Here is an 18,288-nt window from a genome sequence, read left to right on the forward strand (position 1 = left end):
CAACAGCACACCAACACTGCTATTGTGATGCATCTGTGTAAGGGACACAAACACGCTTGGGGGGCTGGTTGGCTGGCTGGCCGGCTCAGCTGGTGGGGCATGTTACTTTGATCTCAGGGAGAGTTCAAATCCCACAATGGGTGGAGAGAAAGAAAAGAAAGAAAAAGTAAAAACGAACAAATAAACATGACCATGCCACCTAACAGATGCTGAAGCTCCATCAGAGAGTGACTGGGAGGCAGTAAGGTACGTGTATACAGACAGAATTTTCCTAAGGCCACCTTACAAATATCTGGTACTGCTAGACAATTAAAGGACTGCAACAGGTAATTAAAAAAATCAAGCATGCAATAACTGTCCATTATTTATTAAGCCTACAGTGTGTCCGGCACTCCACTAGGTTCAGTAAGGTTATCAAGAGCTGAAGAACTTAAAGCAAAGAAAAGCGGTGAACAACAAATAACAGCTAAAAGCAAAGAACAGAAACGAATGCAAGTCAAATAATCTCAGAGAGGGCTTCTGATGGAGGTGGTACTTGAGCCGGGCCTTGAAAGAGGGGTAGACCTGAAACATGCTGAGGTATAAGGAATTAGCGTATTCCAGACATAAACCAAGGACAAGGATGGCACTACCAGATACTCAGGTACACAGAGCACTCGGTGCCGGAAGCTGCATGTGGCCCCTACGACTAAGTTCAGTCTCGAAATTAAGCCATTCCAGAGAAAAACAGAGAAGCAGATTCCTGTTTGAATTCTTAACTTCACAGTTTAATTATTTGGCTGTAATTCAGAGCCTGACCTAACCCACTCATGGATTCGATTACCTAAGATAATGTATTCATCATTTTGAGTTTAAGTAGGACCAAGTTGGGTCACTTGCAACCAAGAATCCTGCTTATTAGCACACATATATATCACTTTATCATATTTGCTATGAATTCTTGGCCATCTGAATTTGAGCACCACTCCTCTCAATCTTGATCTAGTTTAAGAGTCAAGGGAACTGAGTAAGAATATACAGGCCCAGGGCGCCTGGGTGGCTCAGTTGGTTAAGCCACCGCCTTCGGCTCAGGTCATGATCCTGGAGTCCCGGGATCGAGTCCCACATCGGGCTCCCTGCTCGGCAGGGAGTCTGCTTCTCCCTCTGACCCTCTTCCCTCTTGTGCTCTCTCTCATTCTATCTCTCTCAAATAAATAAAATCTTTAAAAAAAAAAAAAAAAGAATATACAGGCCCTCACCAACAGTGTATAAGCTTCTGGTTGGTTCCACCTCACCAGTATTTGATCTTGTCAATCTTTTTAATCCTAGTCATTCTGCTGGATACATACTGGTACATCACTGTGGTCTTAATATGCATTTCCCTAATGACACTGTACACCTTTCATGTTTATTGACCATTTCAATAAATTCTTTTGTGAAGTGCTTATTCACAATTTCGCCCATTTTTTAAAAATGGGTTTGTTGTGGCATCAATGATTATACTAATTTTTTGTGTACTCTAGACATAAGTCTTAAGTCAGATATATATGTAGGGCACATTATTTTCTCCTAATCTGTATTTTTAATACTTTTTGTATGTCCTTTGATGAAAAGTTTTTCATTTCGATGAAGTCCAATTTGCCAAGTTTTTCTTTCATAGTTACAGACCCCAAGGTCATAAAGATATTCTCCTAGGTTTTTTATTTTCTACATTTAGGTCTGTGACACCAAATTAATCTTTTTGTTTATATTGTGACATAGGGGGGCAAGGCTCATTTTCTTCCAAAAAGATCCACTTGTTCCAGCATTAACTTTCTTTCTAGCATTGAATTGCTTTGGCACTTGTGTCAAAAAAATCAATTCACTGTACTTACGTTAGCCTCTTTCTACATTCTCTATTATGTTACACTGATCTGTCTTTATGCTGTCTTAATACTATGGTCATACTCTCTTAACCACTATGGCTTGATCTTAAGTCTTAAAATCAAGTACTTACGTACTTCAAGTCTGTCTTGATTATTCTCATCCTCGACATGTCTAATTTTGAGGACTTTACTGACTTCTGTGTAAAGTCTGCTGAAATTTTGGTAAGAGTTGTGTTGAATCCACAGACTAATTTGAGAACTGACATCTTAACAAAACTGAGGCTTCCAATCTATGAATTCTCCCATGGGAGAGAGAATAAAGGAACCTACACACGGATTCCTCCAGACTCCATCTGTCTCTTTTTCCCTTATGATCCAGCTGTGTATCTTTACCATGCTGCGGTTATAAATCTTAGCCTTGAATACAAATATATACGGAGTCACAGTAAGTCCTTTAGTGAATCTGACAGAAGTGATCCTGGGAATCCCAACACATGAGTATATTAATGGTTCATTTCGTTTAATTGCTGAATAGTATTCCATGGTATAGCTGAATGACAATTTGTTTCTCCATTTAGTCATTGAAGGACATTTGAAATGTCTCCAGGTTTAACTATGAACAAAACAAATATAAACATTTGTGCATAGGTTTTTGAGAGAACATAAGCTTTCATTTCTCTAGGTAAAAACCTAGGAATGGGACACTTAGATATATGGTAAATGTATGATTTAATTTTTAAGATTCTGCTTTCCAGATTGTTTTCCAGAATGGCTGTACCACTTTGCACTAGAAATCCAGCTGTTTGTATCCTTGCCAGAATTTGGTACTGTCACTGTGTTTTCCAATTTTAGCTGTTCTAATAGGTGTGTAATATCTCATCATGGTTCAAAAATTTGCATTTCCCTAGTGGCTAATGATGAATTAGGGAAGCATCTATTTAATGTTGGCTCTTTTTGCAACTGGGTTAATTACCATCATGCTTTCTTTATATATTCTAGATACAAGTCTTCTCTAGGAGTCTCAAATATATTCTTCTAGTCAACAGCTTATCTTTCCATTCTCCTAAAAGTAGTTTTTGCAGAACAAAAGTTTTTAGTTTTGATGATTATCAAAGTTTTGTTTTAGGCATGTCTAAAAACTCACTGCCAAACCCTGAGTGACAAAGATCTTCTGTTTACTTCTAAAACTTTTATGTTCTTAGGTTTTATACTTACATCTGTGACCCATGTTGAGTTAATTTTTGTATAAGGCATGAGATTTTTGGTTAAAGTTCATTTTTGCAAATAAGTAATTGTTCCAACATCTTTGTTGAAAATACCCTTTTCCATTGAATTACCTTTGTGCTCTGTCAAACAATGAGGGCAACAAGGATGAACCTTACAAACATTATGCTAGGTAAAATAATCTAGACACAAAAGGATAAATATTATAGGATTCCACTTACATGAGGTACCAAGAATCAGCAAATTCATAGAAATGAAAATTAGAACAGAGGCTCTTAGGGGAACAGGGGAATTGGTGGGGAGGGGTATCTATTTCATCTTGGGTGAGTGTGGATAACATGTGATTGTGGTAGGCAGAATAATGCCCCCCCCCCAAAGATGGCCACATCCTAATCCCCAGAAACTGTGAATATGTTACATGACAAAGGGGGAATTTAGGTAGAAGACAGAATTAAAGTTGATAATCAATGGACCTTAAAACAGGGAGATTTTCCAGGTGGGTCCAATATAATCATAAAGGCACTTAATGTGGAAAAGTGAGACAGAACTAGTAGTCAGTAATGAGAAAAGAACTCGAAGGGGGCCATAAGCCGAGAAACACTGGCAGACTCTAGAAGCTGGAAAACGACAAGGAAAAAGATTCTCCTCTAGAGCCTTCAGAAAGGAACATAGTCCTGCTGACAACTTGATTTAACCCAGCAAGATGACAGCATTCTGGCCTCCAGAACTATAAGATAATAACTTTGTTTTAAACCACCAAATTTGTGATTTGTTACAGTAAAAAAGGGAAACAAATACAGTGGGTTTTTTTGAGGAATTACTCCGTTAACTTGTTGAGCTTATGTCCACAGAACTATCTTGTATTATCCTTTCCATGTCCATACAGTCTGTGGTGTTATCTCCTTTTTCATTCCTGGCACTGGTAATTTGTGTCTTCCTCTTTTTTTTTTCCTTTGCTAGTCTAGCTATAAACTTATGAATTTTATTGATCTTTTTGTGAAAAAAAATACAGCTTTGGGTTTCATTCATTTTTTTCTTCTCTTTTCAATTTTTTTTTTTTTTTTTTAAGATTTTATTTGACAGAGAGAGAGACAGCGAGAGAGGGAACACTAGCAGGGGGAGTGGGAGAGGGAGAAGCAGGCTTCCCGCTGAGCAGGGAGCCTGATAAGGGGCTCGATCCCAGGATCCTGGGATCACGACCTGAGCTGAAGGCAGACGCTTAACTGACTGAGCCACCCAGGCGCCCCTCAATTTCGTTCATTTCTGACCTATCTGTAGTAGTTCCTTCTACTTGATTTGGGTTTATTTTGCTCTTCATTTCTAGTTTTAAGGTAGAAGCTTAAATTATTGATTTGAGATCTTTTCTTCTAATAAGCGCACTTAATGCACATCTTTGGCTGAATCCCACAAATTTTGATATGCTGTGTTTTCATTTTCATTTAGTTCAAAATATTTTAAAATTCCCTTTGAGACTTGATCCATGGATTGTTTAGAAATATTTCCACGAGTTTCAATTTTCTTGTCATCTGTTACTGATTTCTAATCTAACTTCATTATGGTCAGAGAACATACCTGATAATTTCAACTCTTTAAGATCTATTAATTTTTTTATGATCCAGGGTGTGGTTTATCTTGGTGAATGTTCCATGCACACTTGAAAAAATGTAATATTCTGCTAATGTTGGTGGAGCATTCTACAAATGGCAATTAGATATACTTGGTTGATGGTGTTGTGCAGTTTTTCTATATGTGATTGTGGGAGGCAGATTGTGATTGCTTATTTTCTGTTCGCTAGTTCTGTAGACTACTAAAAGAGAAGTGGTAAAATCTCCAACACAGATTTCTCTACTTCTCTTTTCAGTTCTATTAGTTTTTACTTCATGCATTCTAACGTTCTGCTGTTAGACGCTTTTACACTTATGTCTTCTTGGCAAACTTTTTTTTATCATTGCGTGATGTATCTCTTCTCTTCTCACACAACGGTTCTTAAAAATATTTTTAAATTTAAGGGGCGCCTGGGTGGCTCAGTCAGTTAAGCATTTGTCTCTTGGTTTCTGCTCAGGTTGTGATCTCAGGGTCCTGGGATCGATCCCTGTGTCAGGCTCCACACTCACTGTGGTGTCTGCTTGAGATTCTCTCTCCCATGGCCCTTCCCGCTCGTGCTCTCACTCTCTAAAATAAATAAATCTTTTAAAAGTATGTATTTTTTAATTTAAAATGAAGAATCCACTAAGGAGGAAGACCCGAGGTCCAAGAAACAAAATTAACTCATGAATGCAATGGAAAAAAAAAATCCAAGCATAACAAACAACAAACCTAAAAAGCAACTGGCACAAATTAGAGGAATAGTTCAGAGGGCAAGTTGAAGAACATCCATAAAGAAATCATAGTTCTCATGGGTGCCTGGGTGGCTCAGTTGGTTAAGCCACCGCCTTCGGCTCAGGTCATGATCCTGGAGTCCCGGGATCGAGTCCCACATCAGGCTCCCTGCTCAGCAGGGAGTCTGCTTCTCCCTCTGACCCTCTTCCTTCTCGTGCTCTCTCTCATTCTCTCTCTCAAATAAATAAAAATCGTTAAAAAAAAAAAAGAAATCATAGTTCTCAGTAAATAAATAGTACGAATGAAATGTTGGAATAACTTGGTGAAAATGCCAAATTTCCGTTCAATAAGAAAAAGAAATGCAATAATACAAATATAAGTTTTAACACAGTATTGCTCAAGAAAATGCATAATGTATCTGACAGCATTGCCTCAAAATACATAAAGCAACAACTTTCAGAACTAAAGAGAAAAACTAAACAGAAATCACAATTAGAGACTTTTAACACAGCCCTCTCAGAAACATATTATCAAGCATAAAACACAAATGTAAGTATACAGTAGGTATGAAGACAATAAGCTCTCCAATAAATATAAATATTCAGGGTACCACTTTAGTACATGTGACATTCACAAAAAGTTCTATGTACTAGTCAGAGGGGAAACCTCAATAGATGCCAGGTGTATATTCTCTGTCCAAAATGTGACAAGAACTCATGACAAAAGGAAAGCTTAACATATAAGCACCCTTATGTCTACAATGATTATTTGTTTGTTTCAGAGCGAGAGAGTGTGCGCAGAGAGGAAACAGCAGACTCCCTGCTGAGAAGGGAGCTCTACACCGGACTAGATCCCAGGACCCTGAGACCTTGACCCGAGCCAAAGGCAGACGCTTAGCCAACTAAGCCACCCAGGGGCCCCCTACAATGATTTTTTTTTTTTTTAAACAAAGAAGCCCATACTAATGAATAATCCTGACAGAGGAATTTGTAGGGGTAATTATGAAATTCTCCCAGATGGATAACAAAGAAAGCTACAAGGGTTAATGTTTGCACATTACTAAGGTAGTGTTCAAAGAGAAACTTACAGGTTTGAATACATTAATCAAGTACCAAGAAAGAATGGAAATGGATGAGCTTATTAGTATTCAACTTAAGAAGCTAGAAAAAGAGAATAGAGCAAATCCAAAGAATAAGAAAAACAATAAAGGACAAACACCAGTGAAATGGAGAACAAAAACACTAATAGAAAACATTAAGACGGGCAAATTTTCTGGAAAGCCTGTTCAGGATAAAAACAAAATCCAAAAGAATCATACAAATAAATAAAAACAAGATACAAACAGAACACAATACTAAAAGAAATAACTGTAGAAGAACAAAATGAAAAAAGGGGAAATGCTATATAGATAACAGAAATATTAAAAACTGTGTGAAATATTATGAGTTATAAACTAACATATTTGAAAATTCAGGGTAAATGAATACATTTTCTAAAAAGTTTATTTTTTGCGCGTGTGTGCGAGAGTGTGCAACCGAGCACGGGGTGAGGGGGTGCGGGGCAGGGAGGCAGAGGGAGAAGCGGACTGCCCGCTGAGCAGAGAGCCCGATGTGGGACTCAATCCCAAGACCCTGGGATCACGATCTGGGCAGAAGGCAGACGCTTAACTGACTGAGCCACCCAGGAATCCAGAAATGGATATATTTTGAAAATATAAAGTGCCAAAACTGCCACAAGACTGGCAGAGTTCATACTGTTACAATTTGGCCAAAGAACACTGTATGTCTAATATCAATATGACAGAAAAAAAAACTGCTGATCCTTCCTCTCAATCCCATGAAGTCCCAAATCCAGATAATTTCACACTTTGAAGTAAAGTTCACAAAAGATAAAGATGCATAAATCCTACATAAACTGTTAACTGAATCCAATGGAGTATTCAAAAAAAAAAAAACAAAACTCAGACCAAGCAGTACTCATCCCAATAATACAAAAATAGTTTATTATCAGAAAATCTTTGAGTGTAATCTAGGACATTAAAAGTTTAAAGAAAAGGGCCACCTGGGTGTCTCAGTGAGTTAAATGTCTGCGTTGGGTTCGGGTCATGATCCCAGTGCTGGGATCAAGCCCCGCATCAGGCCCCCTCCTCAGCAGGGAGCCTGCTCCTCCCCCGCCCTGCCCCTCCCCCACCTCCGCACGCACTCCCTACCCCTGTCAAAAAAATAAAATCTTAAAAACAAGATTAAAAGAAAAATAGAACCATCTCAGGGGATAGAAAACTAGGTATTTGATAAAGTGCAAAACCTATTTTATCATGAAAAATTATAAATTACAGCTTGATAGTAAACTCTGAAGTCTAAGAGAAACCATTTGACCTTGATTCTTTGAAACACTGTCCTTAAAACAAAATAATTTAATGAGAGGATTACACTTCCTTCCCTACTGGTCCAAACACACTAGCAGGTCCTGCAGGGAAAGCAATTATACAATCATAATACTGTAAATGCTATTCACTGGTTTTTAACCTTTATAATACGATCAGATAAAGCACTAAAGTGTTGTAACTTCGGTAATGCACAATGACACAAACTAGACAGAAGCAATGGAAGGTTGTATAGACACTAATTTTCTCATCTTATGAAATAGAAACCCTGAAATAGTATCTAAAGTTGCTGGAGGGAAGAAGTAATTTTAGAATATGCCTTTACATTCAAAAGGAAAGCAATCGAAGAATTAAAAACAAGTGAAAAACCAGAAGCTTCCCACTAAGATAGGAACAAAGCAAGGATGTCCCTCTCACCACTCCCTTTCAACACTTCTAGAAGTCATAACTAATGCAATAAGACAAAAGGAAATAAAAGGTATCCTGACAGAGAAGGAAAAAATAAATGTGTCTGTTCGCAGATGACATGTTTCTATGTAGAAAACCCAAAAGGAATCCACAAAAAAACCCTCATGGAACTAGTAGGCGATTATAGCAAGACTGCAAAATGCAAGGTTAATATACACAAGTCAATCATATTCCTACATGCTATCAATGAACAAGTGGAACTTGAAATTAAAAACACAATACCACTCACGTTGGCATTGCCCAAATGGAAATTCTTATGTATAAATCTTAACAAATATGTACAAGATCTGTATGAGGAAAACTATAAAACTCTGATGAAAGAAATTAAAGAACCACATAAATGGGGAAATATTCCACATTCATGGATAGAAAGACTCAATATTGTCAAAATGTCAGTTAGTCCCAACAAAGACTCAGTTAAGTGCATTTGTTCGGACAGTGAATCTTAAATGGTCCAGAACAGTCCAAACTTGCTTAGGGGCACTTAGTATCCCCCAACCCTGTGTGGCAATCTAGAGTCCCACATGCATACAACAGATTTTAAATAAACAACACAGTGATTATAAAGATGAAGGAACAAAACTTGAATATTCAATTCTATCTTCTTTGAGGTAACTTGGGAGTGTTTAGTTGTGTTTAATATATAAAAGTGTGAAATGAGAGGTGTAAGTGCCAATTTTACCTCATACATGAAATATTTCACTGAATTTGAATAACAGATTTAATACTGAAATGTATTCTTCTCAGTTATTTGCTTTGTAACTAAAGAATGAATCAAGAAAATACATAAACACCAGTGGCACAATTTGGTAACTGCCTAACATGTCTTTTGCAGTTGTTTGTTTTATTAGAATTCACTTATTAATTTTCAGACAATTGTTTCTTTTTTGTACTGCAGGAACTTGGGAAGTTATTTTTATTCAAAGAATTCATTATACAATTAAAACAAAAATCTTCACATCTCCTGTGTGGTACTCACTAACATGAAACATCATCAACACAGTGGAACTGAACAAAAAAATATTCAAAAATGGGGGAACAGGACAGAAGAAGGTGATAGAAGCAATGTCCAGAACTATTTTGAAATATAGAATACCTTAAGAATTGTATATGGCTTCATTTAATGATTATTACTGAAAATAATTCTGTAGTAAAAAGGGAGGTATTTAAAAAAAATGATCCAGGGAGCCAAATACCCAGGGTATGGTCCTGATTAAACAGTCTGCCTCTAGAGTCTGTAATCTTAACTATTCTCTATTATTAAAAGCACTACAGATTCAATGCAATTTCTACCAAAATACTGTCTTTTTGCAGAAATGGGCGATCTGATTCTAAATTTATATGGAAATGCAAGGGGCTCTGAAGAGTCAAAACCACATCAAAGAGGAACAAAGTTGAAAGGCTCACATTTCCTGATTTAAAAAGTTACTGAAAAGCTACAGTAATCAAAACAACATGGTACTGGCAAAAGGATGAACACACAGACCAACAGAATGGAACTGAGAGTTCAGAAATAAAGCAACACATCTATGGTCCAGTGATTTTTTGACAAAGGTGTCAAAACCATTCACTGAGGGGAGAATAGTCTTTTCAACAAATAGTGCAAGAGCTTCCAGGTTGATGACTGCATCCACTGCTGGGAGGTAGCTAACATACCCCAGTACCCTGGAGATAGAAGCATGAGGTACCATTCCAGATTTCACCCTATGTCCCTCTTCATCTGGCTGTTCATCTGTATACTTTATAATATCCTTTATAATAAACTGGCAAGAGTAAAAAATAAACCAAAACCAAATGATACGGGGACAACTATCCACATGCAAAAGAATGAATTTGGATCCCTATCTCATACCTTATACAAAAATTAATTCAAAATAAATCAAAGAGCTCAAGCTACAAAACTGTTAGAACACAAGTATAAATTTTTACGACTTGGCATTAGACAATGGGTTCTTAAATATGGCAATCAAAGGGAAAAGAGATAAACTGGATAAATCTGACTTTGTCAAAATTAAAAACTTATACAAGTAAAATGTTGAAAGTTTTTCTGTTGTTTTCTGTCCTTTACATAAATTATAGTGTATTATGCACAAAAAATTTAAAAACTTATATAGACACTACCAAGAAAGTGAAGACAATCCAAAAAAACGGTAAAAAATATTTACAAATAATATATATCTGACAAGTCTAGTATGCAGAATATACAAAGAACTCGCATCTCAACAATAAAGACAAAAACCCAATTAAAAAATTTGCAAAGGATTTGAATACACATTTCTCCAGAGAAGATATACAAATGGCCAACACGCATATTAGAAGATGCTATTATTAGTCATTAGGGAAATGCAAACCAAGGAGTTACCACTTCACACCCACTAGGATGCCTATAACAAAACAGAAAATAACAAGCATTAAACAGATTTAAGAAACTGTAAACCTCACAAATTACTGGTGAAAATTTAAAATGGTACAGCCCTTTGGACAACAGTTTGGCAAAGAATTAAACATAAAATTATCATATGACCCAGGAAGCCCATTCCTAGGTATGTTACCAAGAGAACTGAAAACGTACATTCACACAAAAATTTGCACACGGATGTTTACAGCAGCACTATTCACAATAACCAAAAAGTGGAAACAACCAAGGGCCAATCCATGAATGAATGGATAAACAAACTGTGGTATATCCACGCAATGGAATATTATTTTCAATCAAAGAAAGGAATAAAGTACTGATATATGCTACTACATGGTTGAACCTTGAAAATATTATGCTAAGTGAAAAGCCAGATACAGAAGTCCACAGTATTATTCCATTTACATGAATGTCCAGAATAGGTAAATCACAAACAGAAGTAGACTAATTGCCAGAGAATGGAGGAGGGAGCAATTGGAAGTGATTAGCTAACTGGCACAGGATTTCTTTTTGGGGAGATGAAAATGATAGTGAATTGTACATTTCTAAACGGTTAATTTCATGTTATGTGAGTTATATCTCAATAATAAAATCTGTAAAAATAAAGACAAAGGGGCACCTGGGTGGCCCAGTCGGTTAAGCATCCAACTCTTGGTTTTGGCTTGGTCACGGTATCAGGGCCCTGAGACCAAGCCCTGAATCAGGCTCCGCACTCAGCTCAGAGTCTGCTTAAGGTTCTCCCCCTCTGCCCTTCCCACTTGTGCTCTCACTCTCTCTAAAACAAATAATATCTTAAAAATAAATAAAGGCACTAAAAGCAGAAACAAAAGTGGTTACCTCTGTGGGGAAAGAGCATCCTTTTACTCATTATTTAATACCACTGTGCTATTTTTTAGAACAATGTGCAAGTTATTATTTAATAACCTAAAAATTCATATATACATATTTATACATTTTGCCGCAGGTGCCCAACCCATTCTTCTCAGAGAACTTGCCCCACTGTTGAGGTGTGGGCCTCAATGGTCAGGACTGTCCTACATAACTCTATGCCCTGGCCACAGCTGTTGGTGCATGCGTGGACTCCCGACTCCATGCTGGGCCAATCAGATTCTCTAGCCCTAGCACCTGGGATTAAGATAAAGCTGCTACCCAGTGTGGAACTGAGAACAAGTGAATTTGGGAGTTGTGGAGTAGAGATAATTAAATTCATGTACAGAGATGAATGGGCCTAAGGGAAAAAACTGACAAGAGTTGCTTAGATTCTTGCTATCTTTCCAGTTCCTGATTCGTCTCTTGGGACGCCAAGACACCCTCCCTATCTTTGGGTTCTACAGCCTTATAACAAATGCCTTTTTTCAACGACCTACCAAGATCAGGATGGGAGAGATCTAGGGCGGGTACAAACAAAAGGTGACAAATTGTCTAGAATCCTGGTGACAATAAAAAAGCAGACTGACTTTTAGTCAATTTTATTATTGCTTTAAATTCTCTAAAATACTAGTGATCAAGGGCACCTGGGTAGCGAAGTCGGTTGGGCATCTGACTCACTGTTTCGGCTCAGGCCGTGATCTTGGGTCCTGGGATTGAGTCCCATGCCTCTGTGCTCAGTGCTGAGTCGGCTTGGGACTCTCTCTCTGCCCCTCCCCCTGGCTTGCACTGTTTCTCTCTCAAATAAATCCTTAAAAAACAGATCAATAAAATGCTCGTGATCAAATACTCCCTACCCTCCTCCATACACCACTGCCTTTTGCATGAGCTAGTCTAGTTGTTAGATACAACCAAAGTACCTTGAATATAACCAATAATAATGATCTTGACCCAACCAACAATCTAAAGAGAAAAGAGTGAAAGAAATCAGAGTCAATATGCGTTCCTTTTCCAAAATTAACAGTAGTTATTAATTCAAGTAAAGAAAATTTATTTTAAATATTAAATGATTAAGAGAAAAAAGCATTTTTTTTTTTTTAAAGATTCCTGCCTTTGTTTAAAGGAAGTGATGTGATGTGGATCACTAAATGAACATCACTGTAGGAACTAAGCACTGTGCACATAACAGAGACCGACAAGGATATGTTGAACTAAAGTATTTCTAAATCATAATTTAAGCCTTTGGATCTCAATGTCCTGTACATAAAATTTTTTAGGAACTCCAGGGGAAACATTAAAGATATTTTATGAAGGCTTACAGGAAAAAATTTACATATGAACAATTGTAATATGGCAAATACAAAATGAAAATACAGATTGATTCACAAAGATGAATTATGACCCTTGTAGTTATGATTGGCCACTCACCGAATTTCAAAGTTTCCTATCTGAATGACAAAGACAGAATTAGGACTTGCATGTGAAAATAAGTCATACCTGGTAGGATCATGAATCCTCTGAAATCACTTGAGGTCCACCAGGACTGTCCCAAGTCTGAGACTTGTGGTCACAGTAACCAGCCCAATTCACACCATTTCTAATTGATTAATCAGTCTTTTCACTGCCTCTATTCAGCACATACTCACTGAGCATTTTTAATGTACAAGGTGTATTACAGGCAATGAGGATACACTGGTGAATAAGTCAGATACAGGCCCTGAATTCCCTGAGTAAAAAATGTAGCAAAAGGAACCCAGGAAACAAGTTCTTTCAATAACTTGCTTTGTATTATGTGAAAATTACTAAAGGGAAACCTCACTGAAGTGGACCTGGGGGGTGGGGGGGCGCCTGGGTGGCTCAGTTGGTTAAGCATCTGCCTTTGACTTGGGTCATAATCCCGGGGTCCTGGGATGGAGCCCCGCATTGGGCTCCCTGCTCAGCGGGGAGTCTGCTTCTCCCTCTGCCCCTCCTACTGCTCACGCATGCACAAGCGCTAATAAATAAAATATTTAAAAATAAATTAAGAAAAAAGGGATGCCTTGGTGGCTCAGTCATTAAGCATCTGCCTTCGGCTCAGGTTCCTGGGATGGAGTCCTACATCGGGCTCCTTGCTCAGCGGGGAGCCTGCTTCTCCCTCTGCCTGCGCTCCCTCTGCTTGTGCTCCCTCTCTCTCTGGCAAATAAAATCTTTTTTTAAAAATTAAGAAAAATAAATAAAGTGGACCTGGGATGCTAGAAGGGGAAGCTTAAAAGGGGAGCTGTACCACCCAATGACAATTACAAGAAGAACTATCAATTACAGACCCCTAACAAGAAGAATCTTCAACAGGAAAGCATCATCAATTACAGGCCCCAACAGGGTGAGATGTACATTGCATCTCCCACAAGTCTACTATCCCTACAACTCCACCATTGAGAAACCAGCATCACCCTCAACTGCTTTTCTCCAATGGGCTTTCCTTCAAAAATAATCCATCCCAACTTCTTCTCTGTAAAATAAAGTTCCTCTCCTTTGTGGGACTTGTCTAAGGTTTGCCATAGCTTGCAAGTCCCAAATTGCAATTTCTCTGTTATTTCCCAAAAAAACCATTTTTACTGGTAAAGTAACTGGCAGTTTTATTTTTAAAGTTAACACATGTGTCCTTTGCAGGACACAGGATCCTGTAGTGATCGAAGCAGGAAGTACCTAACTTACGTTCCCGAAAGAAAAGTAAAAGTTAGCCAGGAAAGTACAAGGAGGGGACCAGGCAAAGGAAGCAGCTGATGCAGAAAGGCCTAGTGGCAAGGTTCAAAATCAAAGAACTGAAAAAGGGTTCAATAGGAGAGGGAATGCAATGATGAGATCTGAGAGCTAGGTAGGGGTGGAGCCAAGAAAGGCCCCATAAACCACAAGAGACATTTCTCTATCTGGGTGAAAAATCAATTTAAAACAATTTACTACAAAACCGAAGAAAGTCTACAAGTTTAACACTTGACTTACATCTCAGAGAAACATACCTATAATGCTGTTATTATAAAGGTTTTCAACATATTCACGGTGATAAAAAATACAATAAAAATATGTATTTCAGAAGAGCTTCTACCAAAAAAAAATATTCATTGACTACAAAGCAGTGTTATTTTCTAATCTGTAACACAATCTATATGGGAAAAGAAGACACCCTGTGGGGAAACACAATCAACAAGGTCCAGGTGCCCACAATTTACAAAATTTACAAAATATCATAAAGCCAGCATTTTATACCCAAACATACCCTTTCTGTACTATAAACAGATGTGCCCCTTGGGATCATACACTCAGGACGCAAAATCTGACAAATACTTTCAAAACTACATCAAATATAAAATCATCTCATGTATCCTTCAAGACTAAGGTACGGGGTATTTCTCATAAATAAATTTTCTAAATATCCGTAACTGGAACTTTGCCCTTAAGCACCAAAACTTTTTACTTTTGACGATTTTCCCTAAAAAGTACCTATGCATCTACACCCACCAACTGTGCAGTTTAATCTTCAGGCCACATTTCGGGGCCATTATTTTAGACATCAATTATGGGCTCCAGTATTCTTTGTGAACATCAATTACTAGGATTTAGTGGAGGTAAATGTGCCCCTTCCTCAAAACACCCTATGAATATAGTGGGGTTTTTTTTTTTGACTTTTTAAAAATATACATACACATAGTTTTAGATTTCTTTTTTATCAGGTTGTCAGTGTTCACGGACTACAATCCGGATGCCTACCCACGCCTTCTTCTGATTTGCTGCTTCTAGTTTCGGCCTGGGAAACCAGAAAACTAAACTAGTTCAAATTATAGGGAAAATGAATAGAGTCGCTGAGTCCCTCCTACAAGAAATACATGGAGTTTACGCCACTGATTTTGGCTGCTGGAGACTATTTAGCTTCTCATTAGCCGTTCTCACCAATATCCCACGGTGTTTTCAAATGAGCTAAGGCCCCTCCTACAACGCTAAGTTATCTCCAGGTGCAACAATCAAAGTGATTCCTGGTTTGCCTCCACCACTCCTAAGTTAAAAATGGGGGGAGGGGGGCCAAAATGACCAGTTAACCGCACACAAGCCTAAATTTGCCCTCACGGACGCTTAACTGGAAAGTAGCATTTACAAATAAACTGCACTACAATTTACTAAGCTTGCCTGCAGCATTCTCAGCTCTTCTACGTAGGAGCTCAGCTGAGTAGTTCCACATTTCTTGCTAGCTCTGGCACGAGAGGAGACGTCTACCAGGCAGGTTTTAAAGTCATCCCAAGAGAAAAATTAAGCTCTTATACCCAATCTTATCTCGAAAAGGGAGGATGTGTGTAATGCAGTAGTTAGAGCCAACTTCTGCTCCGAGCGAGCACTCCCTCGACACACCGGAAGTTTTGAAATATCCTGCAGGCTCCCCGTAGGCAAAGTGCTTTTCCTCGCCCCGTCTCAGCGGGTCCCCGAGGGTTCGAGGACCCCTCCGCGAACCGCCGCACGGGGGGCGCTGGCCCCCGGTGCGCCACGGAGGGGAGCGAGGCCGGCAATCACGGCCGACCGCCGGCTCCTAGCCGCGTAACCTTGGCCGTTCGCAAATCGCGAATCGGGCAGGTGGGAGGCACCTGCGGCCGGCGGGGGAAGCCGCGGCCCGGGCCCGGGCATGGGCACCCGCACCGGGGTGCCTCGGCGCCGCCCGCGCAGGCCCGGCCGGCCGCGAGAGCCTTCGGGGGAGCCCCGCGTGGGGCCGCGCGGCGGGGCCGGGCCCCGGGCTCGGCAAACTCGGCGGCCCGCCCCCGGCGCCGCCACTCACCGAAGAAGCCTTGCACGATCCCGAGCGGGTGGCTGAGCCAATCCTCCCCGCAGGGCATCTCGCCGACGGGCCGGGGCCGGCGCGGCCCGGCGTCCCGCGCCGCGGCTCCTCCTCGGGGGCTCGGCCGCTGGTCGCCCGCGCCCTCCCACGCACGACGAGCCTCGGGGCGCGGGCCGCCCGGCCTCCCCACGCTTCAGGGAACGGCGGCTGTGGCGGCGACAGCCGAGGAGCAGCTGGCCACGGGCAGGCGCCGCGTGCGGGCCCCCAACCTCCACTTCGCACAATGGCGGGAAATAGGCGCCGCCGACCGCGCTGCCTGCGACCTGGGTGGAGCTCGCGCGGGGAGGGGCGCCGGGAGCGCGCGGCGCGGCCCCGCGGGCGGGAGGAGGGGCGGGTCCGCTCATGCGGGGGCGGGGCGGAGCGGCCGCCATCTTGGAGATGGGCAAAAGGCAGGGCGTACAGGGCTTCGGGGAGACTGGCGTGGTGGCAAAGGTTGGCGTGCTGCAGTTTATCACGCTGTGCAAGTGTGAAAGAGGGAGCTGCCGATGTCCGGTTTATTAATTCGTGGTAGGAGACCTTGCCCAGGTCAGAGACCGCAGCATCCTGAAAGCCTAAGCCCAAGGACAGCTTGTGGTCATATCTGGGCAAAATTAGTGGGTGAAACAGCCCTTGGAATCCACCCACCTTCTTTTGGTGCTGGTTTTGTTTTGTTTCTGTTTTTGTTTTTTTTTTGCTCCTTTCTCTGGAGCCCTGCCTGAAACCCATGCAGTGACTTTCCCTCAGCTGCATAAAGTCTTATCCCACTGAAGGAGGTATGCATTTAGATAAGGGGCACTGTGAAAAACCCCAAACGCCCTTTGCTGTCATCTCCAGCACTCGGTTAGAGGACCAGTTCCTAATTGAGAGGCAAGCTCATACCTGAAAACATACCTGGTCTGCCTCTGCCTGGAAGCTGGAAACAGCCAGATTGCTTTGGCAGGTTCCTGCAGAGGTGTGTACAGGTTTACCTTAGAGATACCGCTCCTTTGTGCCACTGCACTGCAATAGAGCGAAAATCGTGATAAAGTGAATCAAATGAATTTTTTGGTGTCCCAATACAAAGATTATGTGTATGCTATACTGTAGTCTATTAAGTGTGCAATCGCATTTTGTCTAAAAGAAGATGCATACTTTAATTTTAAAATATTGCTTAAAAGATGCTGTCCTCAGGGGGCGCCTGGGTGGCTCAGTCAGTTAAGCGTCCTCTTGCTTTCAGCTCACGCCCTGATCTCAGGGTCATTAGATGGAGTTCCACATCCGGCTGAGCGCTCAGTGGAAAGTCGGCTTGAGATTCTCTCCCTCTCCCTCTGCTCCTCCCCTCCCCAAATAAGTAAATCTTAAAAAAATAGATGCTGTAATCTGAACTTTCAGCAAGTCATAATCACCCATCAGGGATCATCATAACAAATATAGTAATAACGAAAATGTTTGAAATGCCACGAGAATTACAAAACCTGCCACAGAGTTACCCAGTGAGCACATACTTTTGGAAAAATAGCATCAATGGACTTGCTCCCAAAGGTGTTGCCACAAACTTTCAATTTGTAAAAAAGAAGTATCTGTGAAGTACAGTAAAGTATAGTAAAACAATGGAGATACCCTCAGAATGAAGATGGTGTTATCAGCACACACAAAAGATCAAATCTAGGGGTAACCTTTTAGTGAGGAAATTTGGAAAATATCCAAGTTCAGCAATGAAATAGCATGTTTCTCCTCGGCCTGGAATGTACCTGAGAAAACTGCGGTATCAGCAGCTGAAAATAGAGCTTGTTAACAGAAGGATAATCTGAATGGAGTCTGGAAAGTGGGGAGTCGGAGAACAAGAACTGAATTCAAATCTCAAGCCCTACTTAGGTCAAAGGGAGGTCATTTATACTTCTCGTTGTGAACTAATTAACTGGCATACTGGATTATACATCTGGCTCTGTGAGTT

General features: G+C 40.4%; 1 protein-coding gene across 4 annotated transcripts in view; it reads right to left on the bottom strand.

The window, feature by feature from the left end:
- LOC113923756 (minichromosome maintenance complex binding protein) overlaps positions 1 to 16,650 on the bottom strand; it is a 50,380-nt gene extending 33,730 nt beyond the window's left edge. For all 4 annotated transcript variants that reach the window (XM_027596843.1, XM_027596842.1, XM_027596841.1 and 1 more), the window contains exon 1: positions 16,317 to 16,650. In XM_027596843.1, coding sequence (XP_027452644.1) covers positions 16,317 to 16,374 — 58 coding nt within the window. In that variant the 5' untranslated portion in view covers positions 16,375 to 16,650. The remainder of the gene's footprint in view (positions 1 to 16,316) is intronic.
- Positions 16,651 to 18,288: the final 1,638 nt, after the last annotated feature.

Source organism: Zalophus californianus, chromosome 15 (genome assembly GCF_009762305.2).
Source record: "Zalophus californianus isolate mZalCal1 chromosome 15, mZalCal1.pri.v2, whole genome shotgun sequence".
Lineage (NCBI taxonomy): Eukaryota > Metazoa > Chordata > Mammalia > Carnivora > Otariidae > Zalophus > Zalophus californianus.